This window comes from Macaca mulatta, chromosome 4 (assembly GCF_049350105.2).
Source record: "Macaca mulatta isolate MMU2019108-1 chromosome 4, T2T-MMU8v2.0, whole genome shotgun sequence".
NCBI lineage: Eukaryota > Metazoa > Chordata > Mammalia > Primates > Cercopithecidae > Macaca > Macaca mulatta.
The window spans coordinates 129,488,494-129,513,674 of record NC_133409.1 but is presented as its reverse complement, the minus strand read 5'-3'; the positions used below and the strand labels follow the sequence as shown (position 1 = coordinate 129,513,674).

At 42.1% G+C, this 25,181-nt stretch overlaps 2 protein-coding genes and 1 long non-coding RNA gene across 4 annotated transcripts in view; 1 reads left to right on the top strand and 2 right to left on the bottom strand.

Moving 5' to 3' along the window:
- Nucleotides 1–16,571, bottom strand: part of GSTA1 (glutathione S-transferase alpha 1) — a 48,955-nt gene extending 32,384 nt beyond the window's left edge. Inside the window, exon 1 of the mRNA XM_077998665.1 lies at nucleotides 16,497–16,571. The gene's annotated coding sequence lies outside the window, so the exon portion shown is untranslated. The remainder of the gene's footprint in view (nucleotides 1–16,496) is intronic.
- LOC709417 (glutathione S-transferase A5) lies at nucleotides 1,985–16,634 on the bottom strand. 2 transcript variants are annotated; one of them, XM_001108174.5, is made up of 7 exons: nucleotides 16,497–16,634; nucleotides 11,126–11,242; nucleotides 7,919–7,970; nucleotides 6,592–6,724; nucleotides 4,536–4,677; nucleotides 3,255–3,386; nucleotides 1,985–2,372 (listed from the first exon to the last, which is right to left on the bottom strand). In XM_001108174.5, exons 2-7 carry the CDS (start codon nucleotides 11,210–11,212, stop codon nucleotides 2,250–2,252), a joined length of 669 nt encoding a protein of 222 aa, XP_001108174.3. In that variant the 5' UTR covers nucleotides 11,213–11,242; nucleotides 16,497–16,634; the 3' UTR covers nucleotides 1,985–2,249.
- On the top strand, nucleotides 14,500–23,100 carry LOC144340339 (uncharacterized). Its single transcript, XR_013416338.1, has 2 exons — nucleotides 14,500–14,625; nucleotides 22,919–23,100. It is a non-coding gene; the product is annotated as an uncharacterized LOC144340339 (long non-coding RNA).
- Nucleotides 23,101–25,181: the final 2,081 nt, after the last annotated feature.

Here is a 25,181-nt window from a genome sequence, read left to right as displayed (position 1 = left end):
GCTCCCAAGAAAGAGAGGCCCATGTCCAAATCCTTGGGTCCTGTAAATGTGACCTTATTCGGAAAAAGCCTCTTTGCAGATGAAGTTAAGGAACTTGAGATGAGATCATCCTGGAATATCCAGATAGGCCCTAAATCCAATGACAAGTGTCCCTGCAACACAGAGAACAGAAGACACAGACACGCAGAGGGTGAGGTGCTGGAAGCCCCAGGCAGAAAGCAGAGTGATGTGGCCACGATCCGTGAAAGTCCAGAAATGCCAAGAGCCCCCAGAAGCTGTAGGAGGCAGGGAAGGATTGTTCCCTAGAGCTTCCAGGGGAATGTGGCCCTCACACCCTGACTTCAGACTTCTGGCCTTCAGAATTGTAAGAAAATGCATTTCTGTTGTTTCAAACCACCCAGTTTGTAGGAATCTGTGACAGGAGCCACAAGAAAATGATGCAAACTCCCACATACTCCCTCCACTACCATGGGATTCTATTCAAGCGAATCCCAGACAGCATATCATTTCATCTGTAAATACTAGTATTCATCTCTAGAAAGGAAGAACTTCCTTTCCAAACACAATCACACTATCATTATGTTTAATATGATAATCTCTTATCATATTAAAATTCTATAATTCCTTAATTTCATCAAAGCTTCAGCATTCTAGTTCACTTAAGTGTCCTATAAAAATTTCTTAGCAGTTTGTTTATTTTGGTCAGCATCCAAGCAAGGTCCTTACAAAGCATTTCAGGGATACGAGTCCATTTTTTAAAAAAATTAATGAATGAATAGAGACAGGTAGAGTGTGTGGCGGTTTGCATGTTCTCAAAGCCCAGTCTCATATACCCGGGTTCTGGAGGTGCATAGAGCTGTGCATGGGTCTGTGCAGGTGTCACTGTCCGTTGGTGAAGCAGCACTGGGGACACAGCAGGCCAAGCCCCACACCATGAGCTCACGGTACAGGGGAGCAGACACAGTGGCCCTCAGGTGTTACCAGAGGCTCCCTGGGGCTATGTGGAGGGCAGAGGACAGCCCAGCACTTCTGGGAAGCAGTGAGGTGGTGTTAAGTGTGTCCACTGGGAAGAAGCTTGCCAGGCAGGGCTAGCAGATGCACCCAGGCAGGAAGGCAAGAGGCCCCACCATGCCCAGAGGGTTGACTGGGCTGGAGATCAAGGAGTGAGGACGGGTGTGAGGATGCATTCTATATGCAGTCAGGACTCACTGAAGAATTCTGTGATTTTATTTTCCTATTTGCATTTTAGAACAACTACTCTGGTTGTAAATGGAGAAGAGACTAGAGCAAAGTGAAGCTGCAGGTAGAAAGCCTGTGTGTCTGTCTGCTCCCTCAACCAAGTCTGCCAACTGTGGGGAAGCTCACTCTAACAGGAGGAGAGCTCAAAATGCAGAAGTCCAGGTGTCCTGAGAGAGATTCACATTATAGGACCAGTATGTGGGCGGAGCTAGAAAGCACTCCTAATCTAAGCATTCTGGTACAATGACACACCAGGGAAAAATAATTTTGCATATTGTAATTTGTATGTAATTCACATATACCATCTGTATCTTGGCAGCCCAGGCCTGAGTGGCACTGAGGGAACTAAGAGAAGGCTTATGCCTGGGTCCCCACAGAGCCTTAAGGAGCAGAGTGAGGAAGAGCCAGGAGCACATGTCTGTAAGGGACAATAGGGTGGCCTGAGAGCAGAAGGTGGGTCTGCTGGCTCTTCAGTATTTCCTCATCTCCTAGAAAACTGAGGAATCCACAGTAGACAGAATCATTGTTTTGCAAATGCATCAGAAAGAACACTTTTATCAGAAATAAAATGACTGTCCAGGAAAAGAAGAAAATGTCTTTATGCCATTCCCCAGAATGGTAACTCTTCTCCTGTGCACACCTGAAAATGTCAGGAGCGCATTTCTACATTGACATTTTAATAGATAGTATGACAAATGTTATAAGACAATTCTTGGAAAGGTCAAACAAACCACATAATCTCTAGTTTCTTCTTCTTATCAAATTTTTAATTCCAAGGAAGTGGTAGGTTAGGAGGAGATTGGAAATCTGAATTCATATCAGATCCTAATGAAAACAGATCAATTTTAACTAAGTTGACAAATAAGAGTTATTTATTATTTAATTAGCATGTAATTGGAAAGAGTTTATTAGCTTTACAAGAGGCACAGTCCACACATAGGTAAAGCACTTCATTGTTGCAAACTTTGGAATATTGGTCTTGCATGTCCTTGGCCTCCATGGCTGCTTTATTACAACCTGAAAATCTTCCTTACTTTTTCTAAACTTTTCACATCCATGGGAGGTTTCCTGGGGCTGCCAGGTTGCAGAAACTTCTTCACCGTGGGCAGGTTGCTGATTCTGGTTTTCAGGGCCTGTAATTCACAAAGCACAGCCTCAGAGTGAAGCCAAGGCCTGCCACCACCATTAATACCTCCCAGGGAATCTGAGCCCCTCCTGCCAAAGACCAAGCGAGTCCCCTCCATCAGCGCCAGCATGGAGGCAGAAACAGACACCCAGTGAGAAATGAAGATAAGAGGAAGGACATGTAGCTCACTTTATTTTCCCCAAAGATATCGTTCAGATTTTAAGCAGCTCAGTCATCCCTTTCTCCTTACATATTAATCCTATAGATTAGTGACTCTTGTATAAGACAAGAAAAATCAATGTGCCTGTGAGATATCAACACAGATCAGTCTCTAAGCAGAAGTAAAAATATGGGGAAATGAATTGGAAAGGAAAATGTTATAGAAAATATTAAAGACAAACCATGGGACCACCTTTTCTCAGTGAGCGATACAGTGTGGGGGGCAGAGTGCTGGAGAGCTGTGCAGAGAGGAACACAATGTCTGACAGCAGGAGCTGGAGCCCAGGGAGAAAACCAGATGGAAAGGGCCCTGCTCAGACTGACTGAATGTGGGAAGACAAGGACACATATGGGATAAAGGAGGTCACAGAGAATTCAGGAACAGAAACCACATTGAAACAGAGGGATGGGGAGGATGCTGGGCCCTGGGTCCTTCCCATGATAAAAGGCAAAATACTTTTTGCGGGGTAGCATGCACCACAAATTTCCTTTCCATAACAAAAGTGTTTTCATTCCTCAACATTGGAGCCTGGAAGCTGATTTTGGAGACCCTGGGGCACTGAAGGCCTGGAGAAGGCTGGGGTCAAAACATGGTCAGTCCCAGGACCCAGATACAAGATCCCAAGATGGGAGATGTGGGGCTGCCTCTCTGGGCTGTGAAATGGGTCACCTTCAGCAGAGGGAAGCTGGAGATAAGGCTGGAGTCAAGCTCTTCCACGTAGTAGAGAAGTTCCACCAGGTGAATGTCAGCCCGGCTCAGCTTGTTGCCAACAAGGTAGTCTTGTCCATGACTCTTTAAGACCTGGAGAATTGGAGGAATCAGATCAGGAACACATGCCCACCCAGGCTGGGACCCCTGCTTCTTTCAGAGCCTCTCCAGCCTGACTTTCCCCACCTCTGTTGCCTTACTGCATGGGTGCAGAAATCCAGAGCTTTCTCCACATTATCTGAATGAATGAGAGAGTAAGAAATGTGACTCTACTCACTCCTCAGTTGGAGCTCAGGCTCCCATTTTCTCTTCTCATTCCACATCGCTGTGGCATCTACACCACCCACCCAGCTTGCTGCTTCCACATGGGCCAGGAGCATAGCACCCGCCGCCACATGTTCTGTCTGCCCCAGGCCCTACAATGTGGAGCCCTCACATTCAGGACATGGCTCTACATTCTGCTCTCTCCCTCTTCAATCTCCCTTGGGCAGAGACTCCACCTTCATGACAACACTCTTCCCCCAGAAGGAGGCTATTTCAGAGTCCTCATTTCTCCTTGTCTGCTCTCCTCATTCCCCGCTATATCTCCCTGGGATCTGTAGTAAACCTGGGTGAACCTGAATTCATCATCTTTCTTACAGCATTGACTCTCACTCCTGACTGGCACTATGTTATAATCTGCAAGCTGAAGCATTTACAGGTGAACTGCACTGATGTCTACAACTTACTATAAAATGCATTTTGCAAAATCTTCCTCTGCATCCCACAATCACTCTCCTTTTTAAAAATACCCATCTCTGAAACACTACAGTATTCTCTGGTTGGGCAATTGGTCTCCTGTCTTCCTGCACATGGTACCAGAATGTTTTCTGATGGATCACTTTCATCATGTTCGTCTTCAATCAAAGTCCATGGGGTTCCATAGACTCAACAGCAACCTCTAGTGTGGTCAAGAGCCTTCCACAGCCCATATTCTACTTATGAACACGAGATTTTGTTGAACAGATAATTTAATGTTGGGGTCCGTAAATTAACATTTTACTGGAAAATTATGGCTTGGGTATAAGTGATACAATTGCTTCTCCAAGCCTATTTTCATAAAATGCCTAGAGAGCCAGAGCGCTGCATTGGTGTTCAGGAAGTCTCACTGAAAGTGAAGGTCAGTGCCCCAGGAATGCCCAGCCACTATTTTTCTACTGGCCTCTAAACTCAGTTCCCCAAACACTGAACAGTTTCACTTACTTTTTCAAAGGCAGGGAAATAGCGGTTTTGAATTTTCTCTTTGACCAAGGCAGTCTTGGCATCTCTTTCCTCAGGTTGACACGTGATCAGAAGAAGGACCATTTCAGTCAAATCTACTATACCTTCTGTATACATATCAATCCTGAAAGACAAGCAAACGGTCAAATGCCTTTTGCCTTAGATTTTATAGGTTTATAAAAACCTAAGAAAATAGAGGGTCAGATGGTGGCAAAGTAATTCACCTCCAGTGAGTGCCTTTTATAGTCTAGTAATTATGCTCTGATTTTTACAGGTATATTAACATTTATGTCTTAAAACAACCTATCAAGGTAGATAGATCTCTAAATTTTGTTACACACATGACCTAAAACAGGAAAAAGAGCATCGGTGGTCACAGTCATGAAAGAAATTGGTGGAATCACTGCCAGTACCCACTGGTGCTGTGCCAAGATTTATCAACTCCATTGTGGTTTGTTCTGTGCATGAACTTAGTGTGAGTCAGATGGCCAAAGACCTGCCCCCTAAGTAATCCTAAGAGAGTCCCTGGCACAACCTTCTCAGCCGTATTTCTTGTCCTGTCTCATCATTTTACAGCTCCCAGGGCTCCTATGCCCCAGATTATCAGTTCTTCCAATTACACCCATGAAACGTGTTTCCACAGCCCTCTCCATGTGCTATTGCCCAACTTTAGCCAGGTGTGACTTTCTGGAGACCCCACCTAAGAATCCCCTTCCCTGGTGAAATTCTCTATTCAGTTACAACCAGTGCAAACTTTTCTTCTTTTGTGTCAAACTGGAGTTTCACAATACTTTTTAAAACAAGAGCTTTATTGATGTATGTGCACATACTATAATTGCAATCTGTTAAATTATACTACTGAGTGGTTTTTGGTGCATTCACAGAATTCTGTAAAAATCATCACAGTCTAATTCCAGAATTATTCTTATCACCCTGATAAGGACATCTGTACCATTAGCAGTATTCATTTTTCCTCAAGCCCCACTTCTTTAGCTCCAGGCAACCACTAATCTACTTTCTACCTCTATGGATTTGAATATCTGGACATTTCATACAAAAAGAATTCTATAATGCATGGCCTTCTGTATCTCATTTCTTTTATGTAACATGTCTTTATGGTTTAACCATCTTGTAGCATGCATCAGTACTTCATTACTTTTCATGACCAAACATCATTCCATGGCATGGCTAAGGCACATTTTTCTCCTCCATTTATTGATTGATGGATATTTGAGTTGTTTCCACTTTTTGAATACTATGAGTATTGTTATTTGCATTGTTCATTTATGTAAGAGATGTAGTGTGGATGTATTTTTGATTGTTTGGGGATGTACCTACTAGAGCGACTGCTGGGTCATTGGTAATACTATGCTAAAGTTTTTGAGAAGCTGCCAACAGTTCCATTCAGGATTTATTTGGAATCATGCGGTCTCCTCACAACAGAGAGGAGACCCCAGGGTTTTGCTGGTATTGAATCAATCTGGCTGTTTCAGCCTTCTATCCATTTGTCAAGGTAACCGCAGCATCCTGGGCGCCAGCCTCTACTAGCCCTGCTCAAGTATTCCAGTCCATATAATTGGTTGGTAATTTAGGCTCCTGGTCATAATTCTTGGAATTACTGGGATCTGAGATTCAGCTCATTTGCAGCTTTCCCTCCCCAGTCCTTCATCTACAGACTCTCAAACATTCTGTGCCTTGCCCTACACTATTGGCTAGAGTCTAGCCTCTGAAGCTCTGAGTACCTGAATCACGATTCCCTATCCTCCTCAGTTCATAGGGTTTATGAGTGTTTGGAAACCTTTGTCAGGGTGCTGGATCCATGGACTGCATCCTCTTCTAGAATCACCCTCACCTGAACCCTCCCCATGTTCACTGTTCCCTCATCTCCATGGGACTCTGCAATACTGGACCTCAGTATGTACGCCCAAGGCCCAGCTTGCTGCTGGTCATGATGCCCTGCCACGGTCCCACCCACTCAGGGAAGGACCTAAATCACTCTGTGTTCTCTGTGGATGGAATAACAGAAAATATACCGTACAGGGCTCTCTCCTTTATGTCTTTCCCGTAGAGGTTGTATTTGCTGGCAATGTAGTTGAGAATGGCTCTGGTCTGCACCAGCTTCATCCCATCAATCTCAACCATTGGTACTTGCTGGAACAGCAAACTCCCATCTTTAGAAAGAAGGGAAAAAAAGGAGCATTAAATGTCTATGAAACCCACCCTTTCAGGATGAAAAAAATGGTTTTGGAAATGACTAAATTTGTGAAAGGAAAAAGAAATTATTGCCTGGTAAGATTTCATCTGAAACGACCTTTTTCCTTGTTTTGTTTTTTGAGACAGAGTCTTACTCTGTCACCCAGGCTGGAGTGCAGTGGGACGATCTCAGCTCACTGTAACCTCCTCCTCCTGGGTTCAAGCAATTCTCCTACCTCAGCCTCCTGAGTAGTCGGGATTACAGGCATGCACCAACGTACCTGGCTAATTTTTGTATTTTTAGTAGAGATGGGGTCTCATCATGTTGGCCAAACAGTTCTCGAACTCCTGACCTCAAATGATCCGCGCGCCTCAGCCTCCCAAAGAGCCGGGATTACAGGCCTGAGCCACCACACCAGGCCCAAACAACATTTTTTAAAAGCTTCCTGTGGTTCTTCTTTTTCTTAAGAAGCTTCCTTTTACTTTTTAATCTTGTTATTTCATTTTTGTTTTTATTTCCCCTCCAGATACATAGTGAGACTCTTGTATTTTTTGTGTTGATTTATCTTCATGGATATTTTAGGAAGAGGTTGGGACAAGTTACAATAGGACTGGCAACAAGATGCCATTTAAAACGGGAAGTTCGCAGGGTAAGTTTCATGGTGTTTGTAACATTTAAGGCAGGTTCTGAGAGGTTTTTATGTAAGGGTCCCTTTCTCTGCTCTTCAAAGCCTGCAATAGTGCTGCAGTGTTACTTTGTCACACCCCGCCCCAAGAAAGAAAAACCTCAAGGCAATGGCCACATCGATTTCTCCTCCTTTCGACTAGCACGTGTTCTTGCATGTGCTTGGATGGGGAGGGCTGTATGGGATCCTCTACTGATGACCACAGCTCATTCACGGTGTCCCAAGCATGAAAACAAAGAAAGGACTTTCTCTGGGGGTGGGAGATCATTCCTCTAACAAATAGTCTGAGAGGTCTGGTCCTTTCAGCCTGGAGAGAGTTGCCAGACCTGTTCAAGTGGCCATATCCTTTCCACTTTAACCACTTTCTCTCTCTGCACCATGTCCAAATACCACTGCCTACACACATAGGCATTCCCGGCTTCTCAAGCCTCCCTCTGTACTTCCTACTAGATACACTCATCAGAGGCACTTAGAGATTGATCTTACCATTTCTTAACTTGTCCAAATCTTCTGCAGATTCTAGAAATTTCTCTTCAAACTGGAAGCAGAAACAGTAAATGGATTCTTGTTAGTTCATTCTATTATAGACTTGTGACCTTGATGGCCCCATCTGGTGCATGATTTGGAGAATATAAGATTTCTGAGTTTGGCAGGCCACACAGAGGGGTCTGGTCATGGTCATTTGGAAATTTAGACCTAGTTCATTGAGAAAAGTGCATGGGTCACAGCACGTAGCTGCCCAATCTTCTAGTTCACTTCACCTCTACCCTGACCTCATGAATGTGTATGATTAGGTCATGTTTTGAGAGGGGACGTCACTGGAGAAAAGGCACTGAGCAGTTCTTCTAGTTATGGTGTTGTCATATCTTAGGAAAGCCTGTGTCTCCAGGTGAGATTAGACCACAGCCTTGTTTGTCCCCAGTATGGGGTATACCATGGGCTAATGGCCATCAAATATTCTGCCACCAAGGAGCCTCTGCTGTAATTTATATCACCCCACTTCTTGGGAACCCTGCTAAGGGTGAAATAGGTCGCCGCTGTTGCACAGCTTTAACACTTGTAATTCTAACTTTCTCTTCTCAAGTACATGGAACCCAATAGGTTAAATTATCAATTTAATAAAGGAATTAGAGTACCACACTAACATTATTTTTAATGAAAGCCTCTGGTTTCTGATGTGGTTTTGTGGGTTCAATATCACCATTTTCATGTACTGGCTTCTTGACTTTGGACATGTACCAAATCTGTGTCTGAGTATGCTAATCTATGAAATGGGTATACTTACGGTACCTATGGTATAGGATGATATCAAGATTAAATTGTAAGGTCACACAAAGCACTTAGAAAAGTAGCAGGTGTATAGTAGCTGCTCATTAAATATAAGTTATCTTTAGAATTTTGAAACTATACTTAGTTCTTTATCTACATCCAGTAACTTAAACCTGGGAGTAAATTCCACCTTGTCCTGGACAAGTCACTTTGGTAGAAATGGCAGCCAGCAACAAGACTGTCTCAATCTGACCAGAAGCTATGGGTGGATGCAGGTATTTAATACAGATATGAAATTCAGTTATTACATGATGATGCAGTTGACTTAAGTAGGCAGAATATGTCAAACCAAAAGTCTAAGCAAAAGTTCTCATGGTTTTTTGGACTTCAATGTTGTTATGATCTGGTTCCAATCTTGACTCTGCCTCAAAATAGCTGTGTGATCTAGGAATTATTACTTTAAATCTTCAAGCCTTACATTCTTCATCTGCAATATTTTCTTAAATGGAATTTTGTAATGTTTTCAAAATGCAAGATACAGGGCCTGACCCACATACATCAAGTAATAAACAGTAGTGACGTTTGCAGTGGCTAATTATACTTTAGGGAGTTCTTTATGGTGAAATGTCAGGAATTTGGGGGTTTCTAGCTTGCTCCATGGAACAGAGTTTGTTGTGGATCTATGATAACACAGGACCAGGATCTAGAGGTCATGGAGGTGCGTGCCAACAATTAACAAAGCGTCCAGTTCAGGACAAACCTAAGGAATGGTGGGTGGTTCAGGCAGGAGGGTGGCCGAGGTGCGGTGGGGTTGGCAAGTGGGATGTGCTTGTGAGGTTGAGGACTAGGTTATGATCATCAGCCCTAGGGCCCTGAGACTCCAGAAGCCTGAGCAAGGTCTGCATTCAGGCGGGATGGAGACCAGGGAGCCTGGGTTCCTCTCAGCCTTGCCCCTCCCTCCCTCCCTCCTGCTGAACTCTTCCTGCCCAGGCTCTGACCACATCCCTGAGCTGCAGAGCTGATGTCTGGGTGACTGTGAAACAGGGTGTTCATTTGTACAAAGGAAACAACCTGGAATGATAGTGTTTGGATTTCTTGTGTGATTATTTCTTCATAAGATTGAGAAAGGGTGAGGCTTAAGTCCCAAGCCTTCGTGAAGCAATGGAGAAAGTGCCATCCCGAGGTTCAGGTCCACACGGCGCTGTGAGGCTGAAGGGGCGCGCTAGAAGTTCCCTTCACAGGACGCCACCTCACCTGAAACCCTCCTTTTCAGCTGCCACCTGAGGGACAAGATCTCCTGAGTTTGTCCATGACTTACCCCCGAGGAAAACCCTCAGGCAGTTACTGAGGGACTCTGGTCTGGACTGGGAAGTGTTTTTCTCAGTGACACGTCTAGAGGGCAGCGCTTAGTGGAGTCCCACAGACACCTCCCAGCGTTTCCTGCTCAAACATCCAGGAAGATGGCCTGGTAACACTGGGGAATGCTTGGGTGTTCTAGAAGCCTCCACCCCTCATTTTAACCACGTGTTTACTTGTCTACATCCTCATAGACATGTAGGCCGCCCCAGGGCAGGGACTGTGTCTGTCTTCTTCACTGTCTATCTCCATGACCTAGTATGGAACCTGGAATTAATAAGTGCTCAACCAAATAATTGCTGTGAATGTAGTCAATCTTTAATAGGTAATTTGTTACAATCCACTTCCTTCCGCCTCTCATTTGTAGTTTACATTTTACATTTTACCTCTGACTACAACCTTCTTTTAATATTATGTATTTTTATTGTTTTATTGTGGAAATTATGAACAAGAATAAAAATAAACAGAAAAGCGTAATAATTCTGCTTATACTTCTCACCTAGAATAAATAATTATCAACCAAAACCAATGTGATATTATATATAGGTGGGCATAAATAAATATATTTATGGTAAATAAATAAATATATTTATGCCCACCTACTTCTCCTCTTGTAATAATTCCAAGGAAATCCCAGATCCATATGATTAATCCTTAAATACTTCAATGTGTTTTCCTAAAACACATAAACTATTCTAAAGGCAGCCATAGTACATTATCACACATTAAATATTAATAATAATTCTTTCATGTCATCAAATAGTCAATATTCATGTTTCTAATTGTATGAATGCCATAAATTATTTTTTACACTTTGTTTAAATTCTAATCCACTTAAGTTCTACACTTTGTGATTAGTTTCTTAATTATATTTTAATATGTATGCTCTTAGATGAGAAGAAATTTTAACAATTGTTAGGTCAAATCTGTTCATCTTTTTCTTAATTACAGTCCATTTTTATTTAAGGCACAATGCTTCAGTAAGTAATCATTGCATAGTTTCTGTGGGAAAAGCATGTGATAATGCAATTTTAAATCCAACTTAAGATGACGTAACTCAGAACCTACCTCTACTCCAGCTGCAGCCAGGAGCCACCGGATGGGCTCCATTCTGCCCCGTGTATTGAGGTAGTGGAGCTTGGGTTTCTCTGCCATGATAGCAGTCTCCTGGAGGTTTCTCTAAGCCTGAATGAATGAATGAATAATTGAAGCCATAGAATCAAAATGTACTTTAGGATGTGTGGTTGAGAACCACCAACAATGCTAAAGAACAAGCTGCCTTCTTCAAGACTGGGTTGGAGGAGTTCCTGGAATGTTTTCTTGGCCCAAATTGTTACCCAGCAGTGACCACCCTCAGATTCCAGGAAACCAGTCTCAAGTCTTCATTGGCTAACTGTGACTTTTCTTGGCAGCCTAAGAGGTGAGAGTATGTGGTAATAATACATGTATAGGAGTTAATGGGAAGAGGAAGAATTCAAGAACTAGTATTTATTGAAAACTTCCTAATGATCCTTCCTCAATGCTAGTCCCTTTTAATATTTTATATCTTTAACCCTCCTTATAGTACCATGAAATGGTTGTTATCTCCATTTTTTAGTTAATGAAATGGAACATCAGAGAAATGCAATGTTCACAGTCACACTCCAGTTGGTGATGGACATGAATATCTACACCAAGGACTAAAATGAAGGCATGCCTGGAAGCCAGCTGGGTGAATGCCCTGGGAACCCATGAACTGGTTGTGAACCCAGAGGATGTCACTGACAGGGAGGACCAGCAGGGAGCTAAGTCACCCTTCAGCTCTTTGGCTGTGAGACTGCATTTGATCAAAACCAGAAATTAGGCTTCAGACTTAACTATAGCTAGAATATCCAAATTATTTCAACAGACAGAGAATGCTAATCCCTTGCTTCTTTTGGCATTCTATATTCTAACTCTGTGGGGGAGCATTTTGTTTTATAATCTGGCAAAAGAGATGCTGCTGCATTAACTTTGCAAGATATGGAAGGAGCTAGCATTTATTCAATGTCAGTCACTCACTGGTCATTCTTCTAAACTTCTCTTCATTTTATCCTACAAAAATCACCTAAGGTGAATGCTGTAGCTATTCTCATTTTACAGTTAAGGATACTGAGGTTTTTAAAATAACTTGCCCAGATTAAGTGGTGGATCTGGGATTCAGACTCACTGCTATTAAAAACCAAGCACTGAGTCTTATTTTCTATGTTAGTGTTTCTCAAATATGCATGGTAATCTTTCAGTAGATTGTGAAATCCCACTACTTTTTAAAATAAAATAGAAAAGAATAGAAAATATCAGTGAGTCTGACATGTGGAAGGGTAAGTAATGTTTCATGAGTTGTTAGTTTCAGTTATCTGTATGTTGTGTGTATGGATGTTTGCATGTGTGCATGCTGACTTGGTCATTGTAAATGGTTAGAGATAAATTGAGTGGGCTCATCAGTGAAGTTTGATAGCCCTTGCTCTATCCCAGGCTGTTTGGGAGGTGGAACACAGCAGAGTATCAGAGAATGAAAACCAGTGACTGCAGGGACAGATGCAACTAATTGTCTCATGAATGTGAGTGGAAAGACACAGGACTCATTGAAAGCAGGAGTTCCAGTGCCAGGACTTAGGAACAGTTGCATTTTCTCTCCAAACCCCTAGCTCTGATATTAAACATTAAGATTCTTCTTGCAATGTTTTGTGGTTGTTGAGTTTAGGAGAAAAATATACTTGCCTTTAACAAATAATGTATTTCTTTCTTTCTTTTCTTTTCTTTTCTTTTCTTTCTTTTCTTTTTCTTTTTTTGAGACGGAGTTTCACTGTTTTTTCCCAGGCTGGAGTACAATGACGTGATCTCAGCTCATGCAACCTCAGCCTCCCAGTTTCAAGTGATTCTCCTGCCTCAGCCTTCCAAGTAGCTTGGACTACCAGCACATGCCACCACACCCAGCTAATTTTGTATTTTTAGTAGAGACAGGGTTTCAGCATGTTGGCCAGGCTGGTCTCGAATGCCCGACCTCAGATGATCTGCTTGCCTCAACCTTCCAAAGTGCTGGAATTACAGGCGTGAGCCACTGCACCTGCCCTCAACCAATGTACTTCTAAAAATGTATGTATGACTTAAATTTAGACATCGAAATCTTTTTTATATACTTTAAATTCTGGGGTACATGTGCAGAATATGCAGGTTTGTTACATATGTATGCATGTGCCATGCTGGTTTGCTGCACCTATCAACCAGTCATCTACATTAGGTATTTCTCCTAATGCTATCCCTCCCCAACTCCCCCACCCCACTATAGGTCCCGGTGTGTGATGTTCCCCTCCCTGTGTCCATGTGTTCTCCTTGTTCAACTCCCACTTATGAGTAGGAACATGCAGTGTTTTGTTTTCTGTTCTTGTGTTAGTTTACTGAGAATGATGGTTTCCAACATCATCCATGTCCCTGCAAAGGATATGAACTCATCCTTTTTTTATGGCTGCATAGTATTCCTTGGTGTATATGTGCCACATTTTCTTTATCCATTCTATCACTGATGGGCATTTAGGTTGGTTCCAAGTCTTTGCTATTGTGAACAGTGCCGCAAGAAACATAAGTGTGCATGAGTCTTTATAGTAGAATGATTTATAATCCTTTGAGTATATACCCAGTAATGGGATTGCTGGGTCAAATGGTATTTCTAGTTCTAGATCCTTGAGGAAGCACCACACTATCTTCCACAATGGTTGAACTAATTTACACTCCTACCAACAGTATAAAAGCATTCCTATTTCTCCACATCCTCTCCAGCATCTGTTGTTTCCTGACTTTTTAAGGATCGCCATTCTGACTAGCATAAGATGGTATCTCATTGTGATTTTGATTTGTATTTCTCTAATGACCAGTGATCATGAGCTTTTTTTCATATGTTAGTTGGATGCATAAATAGAAATCAAAATCTTTTAAATGTCTACATTTTAAAAAGTGGGAGTCAATAGTTTAGCCTTTGAAAAGTAAATAATTCTTTGAAATCATACTGAATCAACTCACCTGTTTTGTACCTAGATATTTTGACATTGTTTTCCTAACTTGGGAAATGGAAATAGCGTTATTCAGCAGAAAGGAAGGGAGAGTGAAATTCACACGAAAGTGTGGGGTGTAGTTGTTTAATTGTTATGGATTAGTTCACAGTGTTGTAACTCTAATCCCCACACTAAGCTCCCTTAGCCATTGATTGAGGATCATGTTTCAACAGGAAATGAATTTTTATCTTACATAATATTTTATCACAATTCTCCTGCTGATAACTAACATTTCACCTTCTCAATATGAGGTTTCCAAGGGTCAGGTTAAGACTAGGACAAAGGTTACCGTTGAGCTTTGCTGGGTCAACAGAAAATGAGAACCAGAGAGCTCAAGGATTTGCCATGGGTCACATACACATGCTGCTCATTCACGGTCAATATCTAGGGAGTGTGTCTACCTTCTGCAACAACCCTGGGAAATGGCTCCTATTATCCGAATTAAAGATGGGCACACTGAGTCTCAGAGAGCTAAAGCACCTGTCCCATGCTGCACACTTGGTGAGTGTTGGGTCAGCCTGAACTTCTGATTGCAAGTCCAGAGCTTTTCCACTCCACCCCGTAACCTGGCTCTCAGCTCCTCTCTGAGAAGTTGTTTTATATTTTCCTATTCAGAGTATATTAGCCAACTAAATGTTGGAAGGAGAGGGTGAGACGGGAACATCTAATTCCTGAGTTCCTCCTGTGAGCAACTTTTCAGGGGCTTGCTTGGAAGAAAAAATTAATAAAAGTGTGCCTTTTTCTACTTTGACAACCTAAAATCCAGAGTGAGTTGAAGACTAGTATAACTGTATTTACATCAATTAAAAATGGGCTTGTTTTAACGGAATGTAAGCTCTCATAATTCCAGGAGTTAATTAAAAGAGTTACTTATATCTCTGAGTTTGTCCCAATGACACTGTTTCTTATCAGAGAGAAGGGAGAATGAGATAAATCACGACTCCTCCCATTATGAGGTTCATAAAAGCTGTAGGTTGTTTAATCTCTTTAATTCTTAGAATAGAGGTAGTTATTTCTACTTTTGGGGGTTGTTGAGAAAGTTAAATGAGATAATGTACCAAAAATTCATAGTAGGAACTCAGCAATGGGTGTTTGCTCTTGTCCCGATGCTTAGAAGATGGGTGAGTCTCTGGACACACTGAGTAGCCCATGGATCCTTTTTCTTTGATCTATATATCCATCAATTATTTTACCTATCAGTAATCTATGTATATGTATCTATTTATAATCCCTATCTGTCTACCCATCCACATATGTATTATTTTATCTATCATTCTATGCATCTATCTATCTGTAATCTGTCTCTTCATCATCTATTATCTATCTTGTATCCATCTCTCTATATCTCTGTATTTTGGCCATAGAACTCTAATAGGAATACATTTTTATATGAATCCAGACTTATATGAAATCTGTCATATGATGGCTCTGTTTCTCTCTCTCTCTTTCCTTTTTAGCTCCTGTACAGAGGTTAATGATATTCATTAATCAGTCCATGGGGATTAACAGGAAGTTTTCAGTGAACGTCCAAGCAGTGGGGCGCATCAGTAACACAGCCTTGCTTAGTCCCATGAGGTCATGTGGTCCCATGGTTCTCAACCAGGGGGGATTTGGCTCCTCTGCTCCAGAGGACATTGAGCAAGGTCTAGAGATATTTTGGATTGTCACATCTGCAGGGAGGGAGAGGGGGCTACAAATCAGGTAGGTAGAGGGCAGGGATACCTAGAAACATCCTAGAGTGGGCAGGTCACTTCTCCATACAAAGAATTACACAGTTCAAAGGGCAGCAACAGTCGGAGTCTCTTTCTTAACTATCCTCTAGATTGGCCAGGAGTCGGTAGAACTCCAGGGACAAAATATGACTTGTCATGGAGCTAATTAGTGGCAAAGGCTCAACTAGAATCTAGTTCCCCTGACATTCAAACTAATTTCCTCTAATTATAATAAACCTTAGTTTTAAATTTTCACAGCCAATATAGTATTACAGTATCACAATTTACAGCAATTGTGTGTTGACTACTTACATAGAGAAAGAAATTTTTGCATACATTGCCACTTCTTCCAGCACTGATTATTCTCAGATTGTTTAAATTACTACCATTTCTTTTTTCGCCTCATGTCATTGTTTCCCAAACCATTAAATGCTGAGGCCCTGGTTTTCTAAATTCTTCATTTTTACGTTTCTCTAAAGATACATCCAACAGAAAAGAAATAAACAATTATTGAACTGTCACCCAAACACACAAAGATGGCACGATATGAGTAAAAACAGACTTTTTCTTGTCTTAAGGACACATACTAGCATATTTTTCTAGGAGGCTAGAGAGGAGAGTGTGAGGCAATGTAGAGAGATTTATAAGATCAGTACTTACTTTGTTAAACGCTGTCACTGTCGTGGCTCGACAACTGAGTTCCAGGTCCTAATGTATTTATAAGGTCATTGTTCCTTTCAATAGTTCCCTCCCACTGAAAGGAGAAGGGTGAAGTTAGGGAGAAGCCACTCCCACACATTTCATGGCCAAGGGACCACCTACTGGATTGTAAGACATGAGTAAGTGATCTGCTTATCAGAAGAAACTGGTTAAACATGTTCCTTTTCAAGGTTGGCAATTAAAGTTCAAATAATACATGTCACCTGGATTTTGCTCTCTCTACAAGTCAGCAGAAATTGGCTTTTTAAAGATGCTTTTTTTCATGAGTTGGATGCAAGGACTAGGGCAACTGAAAAATCTCTATTGTGAGCATAGCTGGGGGGGATGTCTGTGGAGGGCAAGCTGATGGCACTCTTTTCTTACCGAGTTGCCAAATAAAGTATAGAACATCCATGTCAACGTGAATTTCAGGCAAATAATTAATAATTTTGTAGTTATAGCTATTTCCAAACATGGCATGAAACATGATTATACTGAAATATTCTTTATTGTTTATCTGAAATTCACATTTAGGTGGGTGTCCTGTATTTTATCTGCCAAATCCAGGAACCCTGTTTGCATGTGCTTTCCTCTTTGCGTCACTCGAATTGCCCATAATATAACAAATCTGAAAGTATCCATCACCTGGATTCATCAATTGCAAATAATCTTTCTTCATCTGTCCCATCTAGGTGGTTATGTTGGCCCCCAAGAAAGATAGGTCCATACGGAAATCCCTAGACCCTGTGAATGTGATCTTGTTTGGAAAAAGGCTCTTTGCCGATGTAATGAAGTAAAAGAATTTGAGATGAGATCATCTTGGTATATCTGGATAGGCCCTGAATCCAATGACAATTATCGTCACAGCAGAGTGAAAAGAAGACACAACATGGCGAGGGTGAGGTGCAGGAAGACAGAGGCAGAAATTAGAGCAATGTGGCCACTATCCATGAAAGTCCAGAAAGGCCAAGAGCCCCCAGAAGCTAGAAGATGCAGGGAAAGATTCCTGGAAAGCACTCCTAATCCAGGCACTCTGGCACAATGACACACAGGGAAAAAATGATTTTGCATATAGTTATTTGTATGTAATTCACATATACCATCTGTATCTTGGCAGCCCTGGCCTGAGTAGAACTGAGCGAACTGAGGGAAGGCTCACGACTGGGGCCCCACAGAGCCTTAAGGAGCAGAGTGAGGATGAGCCAGGAGCACCCGCCTGTAAGGGACAACAGGGTGGCCTGAGAGAAGAGGGTGGGTCTGTTTGCTCTTCAATATTTCCTCACCTCCTAGAAAACTGAGGAATCCGCAGCAGAAAGAATGGTTATTTTGCAAATGGTTGAGGAAGAACACTTTTATCAGAAATAAAATGACTGCAGGAAAAGAAGAAAATGTCTTTATGCCATTACCCAGAATGGTAACTCTTCTCCTGTGCATACCTGAAAATGTCAGGAGCGCATTTCTACATTGACATTTTAATAGACTGTATGACAAATGTTACAGGACAATTCTTGGAAAAGTAAACAAACCACGTAATCTACAGTATTTTTTTTACTGAACTTTTAATTTCACGAAAGTGGTAGGTTAGGAGGAGACTGGAAATCTGAATTCATATCAGATCCTAATGAAAAGAAATTAATTTTAACCAAATCAACAAATAGGAGATTTATTATTTAATTAGCATGTGATTGGAAAGAGTTCATTAGCTTTACAACAGGAACAATCGATACTTAGGTAAAGTACTTTATTGCTGCAAAACTTTAGAATATGGGTCTTGCATGTTCTTGGCCTCCATGTGTGCTTTATTAAAACCTTAAAGTCTTCCTGGCTTCTTCTAAAGTTATCACATCCATGGGAGGCTTCCTTGGGTTGCCAGGCTGTAGAAACTTCTTCACTGTGGGCAAGTTGCTGATTCTTGTTTTCAGGCCTGTAATTCACAAAGCACAGCCTCAGAGTGAAGCCAAGGCCTGCCACCACCATTTATACTGCCCAGGGAATCTGAGACCCTTCTACACAAAGACCAAGCAAGTCTGCGCCATCAGCACCAGCATGGAGGCAGAAACAGACATTGAGTGAGAAATAAAGAGAAAAGGAAAAAGAAAATACAAGAGCTCACTTGTATTTTCCCCAAAGATGTCGTTCAGTCAGATTTTAATCCACTCAGTCATCCCCATGTTTCTTCTTACATATTAATCCTATAGATTAGTGACTCTTGTATAAGACAAGAAAAATCAATGTGTCTGTGAGATATCAACACAGATCAGTCTCTAAGCAGAAGTAAAAATATGGGGAAATGAGTTGGAAAGGAAAATGTTATAGAAAATATTAAAGACAAACCGTGGGACCACCTTTTCTCAGTGAGAGATACAGTGTTGGGGGCAGAGTGCTGGAGAGCTGTGCACAGAGGAACACAATGTCAGAAAGCAGAAGGCAGAGCCCAGGGAGGAAACCAGATGGAAAGGGCCCTGCTCAGACACACTTGGTGCGGGAAGACAAGGGGACATGTGGGATAAAGGACATCACAGAGAACTCAGGAACAGAAACCACACTGAAATAGAGGCATGGGGAGAGATGCTGGGCCCTGGGTCGTTTCCATGATAAAAGGCAAATGCTCTTCATGAGGTAGCATGCACCACACATTTCATGAACGTAATAAGAATCTTTCCCTGCTTGTGAGGAACAAGACATAACAAGAATCTTTCCCTGATTGTGAGGAATCAGGGCCTGGAAGCTCACTTTGGAGACGTGAGGTCACTGAAGGCCTGGAGAAGGCTGGGTCAGAATGTGGCCAGTCCCAGGGCCCAGATATGAGATCCCAAGATGGGAGATGTGGGGCTGCCTCTCTGGGCTGTGAAATGGGTCACCTTCAGCAGATGAAAGCTGGAGATAAGGCTGGAGTCAAGCTCTTCCACGTAGTAGAGAAGTTCCACCAGGTGAATGTCAGCCCTACTCAGCTCGTTGCCAACAAGGTAATCTTGTCCGTGGCTCTTTCATACCTGGATAACTGGAGGAATCAGATCAGGAACACATGCACAATCAGGCTGGGGCCCCTGCTTCTTCCTGAGTTTCTCCAGCCTGACTCTCCCACCTCTGCTGCCTCACTGCATGGGTGGAGAGAACCGGAGTTTTCTCCATGTTCCCTGACTCATTGAGAGTAAGAAGTGTAGCTCTGCTAATTCCTTGGTTGGAGCTCAGGCTCTCATTTTCTCTTCTCATTCCACCTCACTGCAGCATCCACACCACCCACTTGGCTTGCATCTTCCACATGGGCCAGGGGCTCAGCACCTGCTACAACATGTTCTGGGTTCCCCAGACCCTACAGCATGCAGCCCTGACTTTCAGGGCATGATTCTACACTCTGCTATCTCTCTCCAATATCTCTTGGGCAGTGACTCCTCCTTCCCCCAGGAGGAGACTATATCAGAGTCCTCATTTCTCCTTGTATGCTCTCCTTATTTCCTGCTCTAGGATCTGAAGTAAACCTGGGTGAACTTGAATTCATCCCCTTTCTTGAAACATTGGCGCTTACTGATTTCACTGTGTTATAATCTGCATGCCACAGTATCCAGGGTGAACTGCATTGATGTCTGCAACTTACTTTGAAATGCAAAAAAAAAAAATTGTGTTTGACTGAGGGAGACAGGGGTGGAGTGACTGCCCCATGTGATAAAGCCCAGATGAGGAGATGTTAATTTTGCTGTCTAGGTGGTTGGTGTATATATGGTCTTAAAATATTTCTTTCAACTATTGTGAATATATAAAATGTTTCATAACAAAATTTTTAGTGATATGTGATATTTATTAAAATATTTCAGCACATTCACATCATAAATAATAAAATGAGAAAACATACAACATCACTGATTTAAGGTAACATTTTGGCAAATACCCTTTCAGACTGTGTATATATATCTAAGTGTAAATAATTACTTGATACATAAAGAAAATGCAACATCAAATGCTATATTGTAGCATACATAGTTCAGAGTCATGTATCATGGGACTCTTTGGTAGAACCTGTGAAATACTTCCTGACAGTCTATTTTCATACCATGCCTTGAGAGTCAAGTGTTCAATTAACATCAAGGAAGGCTTTTTGGACATGAAGGTCAATGTCCCACAAATGCACAGGCACTATTTCTCTGTTGCCTTATGTTATTGACTGAATGTTTATGTTTCCCCAAAATTCATATGTTGGGATCCTGACCCCCGATGTGATGCTGTTAGTAGGTGGGGCCTTCAGGAGTCATGGGGTGGAGCTCTCATGAATGACATTAGTCCCCTTATGAAAGGGACCTTAGAGAACTCCCTTGGCATGTTTGCCATGTGAGGACACAGTCAGAGATTGGTTGTCTATGAACCAAGGAACAGGCGCTCCCCAGATGTGGAATCTGCTGGCACATTGATCTTGTACTTCCCAGCCTACAGAGCTGTGAGATAGAAACATATGTTCTTTACCCAGTCTATGGTATTTTGTTATAGCAGCCAAACTGCTAAGACACCCTCTACCTCTTAGTGCCCTTATAGACTAAACAGCTTCCATCATGACCTTTGCAACACTCAAATATGCCAGCATTTGGTCAATAACTGCCAACTTTCCTAATTTTTGCCTCCACTATCAGTTTATGACCAAACACAGAAAGTAAATCTGACCAATCACATAGAAATTAATGCTTCTAGTTAGCCAGCTTATAGCATCTTCATGCCAACAACCTGCAATCAGGACATATGTTTTTTCACCATAAATCTCTCAGACTTTCCCGACTGCCTCTGAATCTCTGGCAAATGCAAGTGATGGTGTCTGACTTCCTTACTATAGCAAGCTCAAAATAAACACCTTTTGCTTATTCTCATTTGGGTTGTCTTCATTCACTTTCACAGTTTTTCTGGAGGTTGTGACAAAACATGGTCTATGTTGCCCATTGCCATGGACCCCAGCCTTCAACCAGGTGCAGTATCCACAAAGGCTCCTTGTGCCTTGTGGCAAGTCTGCACCTGGGCTGAACTCTTTTCTCTTTGCTTTGAGCTCTTTCACTTTTTATTCTCAGTTTGGACCTTGGTTTTTTATTGGTTCCCATCTGCTTACCATCCTTAATAGAACCAGGCCTTTTTTGCCTGTTTGTTTCTTTTCAGTCTTTTGTGGTACTGCTTTGTGTCATGCTATCAAGAACGGGCGCGGTGGCTCAAGCCTGTAATCCCAGCACTTTGGGAGGCCGAGACGGGCGGATCACGAGGTCAGGAGATCGAGACCATCCTGGCTAACACGGTGAAACCCCGTCTCTACTAAAAATACAAAAAAACTAGCCGGGCGAGGTGGCGGGCGCCTGTAGTCCCAGCTACTCAGGAGGCTGAGGCAGGAGAATGGCGCAAACCCGGGAGGCGGAGCTTGCAGTGAGCTGAGATCCGGCCACTGCACTCCAGCCCGGGCTACAGAGCAAGACTCTGTCTCAAAAAAAAAAAAAAAAAAAAAAAAGAAGTGTTGTTTGTCATTTTAAAAAAAAAAAAAAAGAGGCAGCACATAGGCATAGGCCCAGAAGCCTGTTTTTCAAGACAATCTCACCGTACACTGAGTTTGAGGTTCTCACTGGACCTCTGTCCATGTGTACAAACTCTTCTGTGGGTCATCCGTGAAACTAAAAGAAGTTCTTCACTCTTGGCTTTTGTTCTTGTCATTCTTTGAAATTGGCAGTGATCCAGGCAGAAGATTACAGTTTCTACTTGGGGCAGAGTACTGACTGTGACTTTAGGTTTTCTTTATTCCCATTAGGTGTTAATCCATACGGTTGGGTGAAAAAATCTCTTTTGTAGTTTGGAGGCTCAAATCATGTAGCCACTGAAAAGATAAAGACATGCCTAGGGCGAGAGATGGGACTCTGGAATACTGCACCTCAGTATACATGCCCAAGGCCCAGCCTGTTGCTGACCATAATGCCCCTGCCACGGTCCCACCCACTCAAAGAAGGACCTAAATCGCTCTGTGTTCTCTGTGGATGGAAGAACAGAAAATGTACTGTACAGGGCTCTCTCCTTTATGTCTTTCCCATAGAGGTTGTATTTGCTGGCAATGTAGTTGAGAATGGCTCTGGTCTGCACCAGCTTCATCCCATCAATCTCAACTATTGGCACTTGCTGGAACATCAAACTTCCATCTTTAGAAAGAAGGAAAAAAAAGGAGAGTGAGATGTCTATGAATCCCAGTCTTTCAGCATGAAGAAATGTTCACTGAAATGACTAAATTTATAAAACAGAAAAGAAATTATTGCCTGGTATAACCTCTCAAAGGAAATAGAATTTGTTTTTAGCTTCCTGTAGTCCTTCTTTTTCTTATTAATCTTCCTCTTGCCTTCTAACGTGTTATTTCATTTATGTTTTTATTCCTCTTCCAGATACATAATAGGTCCCTTGTATTTTTTGTGTTGGTGTATCTTCATGGATATTTTAGGAAGAAGTTGGGAGAGGTTGCTGCAAGCCCACCAGTCAGACGCCATTTAACATGGGAATTTTTCAAAGTAAATCTCATGTTGTAAAGACATTAAACACAGTTCTGAGAGAAGTTTCTATGTAGGCCCTTTGTGTGCTCTTTAATACCCCCACTGGACAGTGTGCGCAGGGTGGGTGCTGTGTTCCTCACCCTACTGCTGCTGCCCTGGCTCATGTCCCTCCTCACCCTCTGACCTGGACTTCCAACCAATTCAACACTGTCTCATCATCTAAGCCTACAATGTTGCAAGAATATCACCTTGTCAAATTAATAAGAGAAATGAATTCAAGATGGACCTGTTTCAATTCCTTTCCTCCAATGCACGTCCGTGCGTGTCCTTAGATGGGGAGGGGTATGTGGGATCCTGAACCAACCACAGCTCATTCACAGTGTCGAAAGCATGAAAGCAAGGAGAGGCCATTCTCAACTCGCTGGGGATGGCTCCTCTAGCAAATACTCTAAGGGGTTTGGCCCTTTTAACCTGGAGAGAGTTGACAGACCTGCTCAAGGAGCCCCACCCTTTCTACTTTAACCACTTTTTTCCCTCTCCACCACCCCAACTACCACCTTTCACACACATAGACACTGCCTGGTATTAAAACCTTCAAGTGTACTTTCTACTAGATACCTTCGTCAGAGACATGTAGAGACTTGGTCTTACCATTTCTTAACTTTTCCGGATCTTCTGCTGACTCTAGAAATTTCTCTTCAAACCAAAAGCAGAGTCAGTAAATGGGCTCCTGATAGGTCATTCCATAGCATTATAGACTTTTAACTTTGAATGGCTAATGTCTGGTAAACAATTTGGAGGCTATAAGATTTCTGAGTTTGGCAGTGCACACAGAGGGGTCTGGTCATGGCCATTGGGAAATTTAGACTAGATTCATCAAGAAAAAGGCATGGATCACAGCACATAGCCACTCAATCTTTTAGTTCACTTCATGTACACCCTGATCGCTCCCATGTCCGTGATTAGGTCATGATTTGAGAGAGGATGTCACTGGAGTTAAGGGATCAGGCAGTTCTTCTAGTTTCGGTGTTGTCATATCATAGGAAACCATGTGTCTCCGGGTGAGATCAGACCACAGCCTTTGTGTCCTCAGTGTGGGCTATGCAATGGGCTAACAACTATCAAAGATTCTGCCACCAAGGAACCTCTGTTGTAGTTTATATCACCCCACTTGTTAGGAGCCCTACTAAGCATGAGATAGGTCCTGCTGTTGCACAACTTTAACTCTTGCAACGATAATTTCCCCTCCTGGAGTAAATGGAACACAATAGAGTAGAATTCTCAATTTGAGGAAGGAATTAGGGTCCCCACAGTAATGTTATTTTTAATGAAAATCTCTGGTTTATGATATGGCTATGTGGGTTTAATATCACTATTTTCATGTCCTGGCTTCTTGATTTTGGACACATTGTTGAATCTCTCTGTGTCTCAGTATCCTAACCTATGAAATGGATATACTTATGATGGTTTTGTTAAAGATTGGTATGAAAATTAAATTACAAAGTCATGCAAAGCACTTGGAAAAGTAGCAGGTATATAATAAATGCTCATTAAATACACGTTTTGGAACTCTGAGAGATGGCTGCTATTTCATAGCACCCTTTTCAAAAAATTTAAATCAAAGATCACTGAATATATACTCTCTTGTTGACCTGTGTCCAGTAATTTAAACTTTGAAATAAATTACACTTTCTCCTGAGAGTAGCTGGAATGGCAGCCAGCAAGGTTGTCTAAATCTGATCAGAAACTCTGAGTGGATGCAGGTATTTAATATAAATATGAAAATCAGTTGTTACATAATGATGCAGTTGACTTAATAGGCAGAATCTATAAAAATAAAAGTTAAAGCAGATACTTACAAAGATTTTCAGGATTTCACTGTTAATATGATCTGGTTCCAATCTTGGCTCTGCCTCATAATAGCTGTGTGATCTGGGAATCAGCACTTAACATCTTTAAGCGTTAGTTCCCTCATCTGCAAAATGGGCATAGAACGTTTTCTTAACAGAATGTTTTAATGTTTTCAAAATGTATCATACAGGGCCGGACCCACATACATCAAGTAATAAACAGTAGTGGTGTTTGAAATGGCTAATTATGCCTTAATAGACTTCTTTATGGTGAAATGTCAGGAATTTGGGGGTTTCTAGCTTGCTCC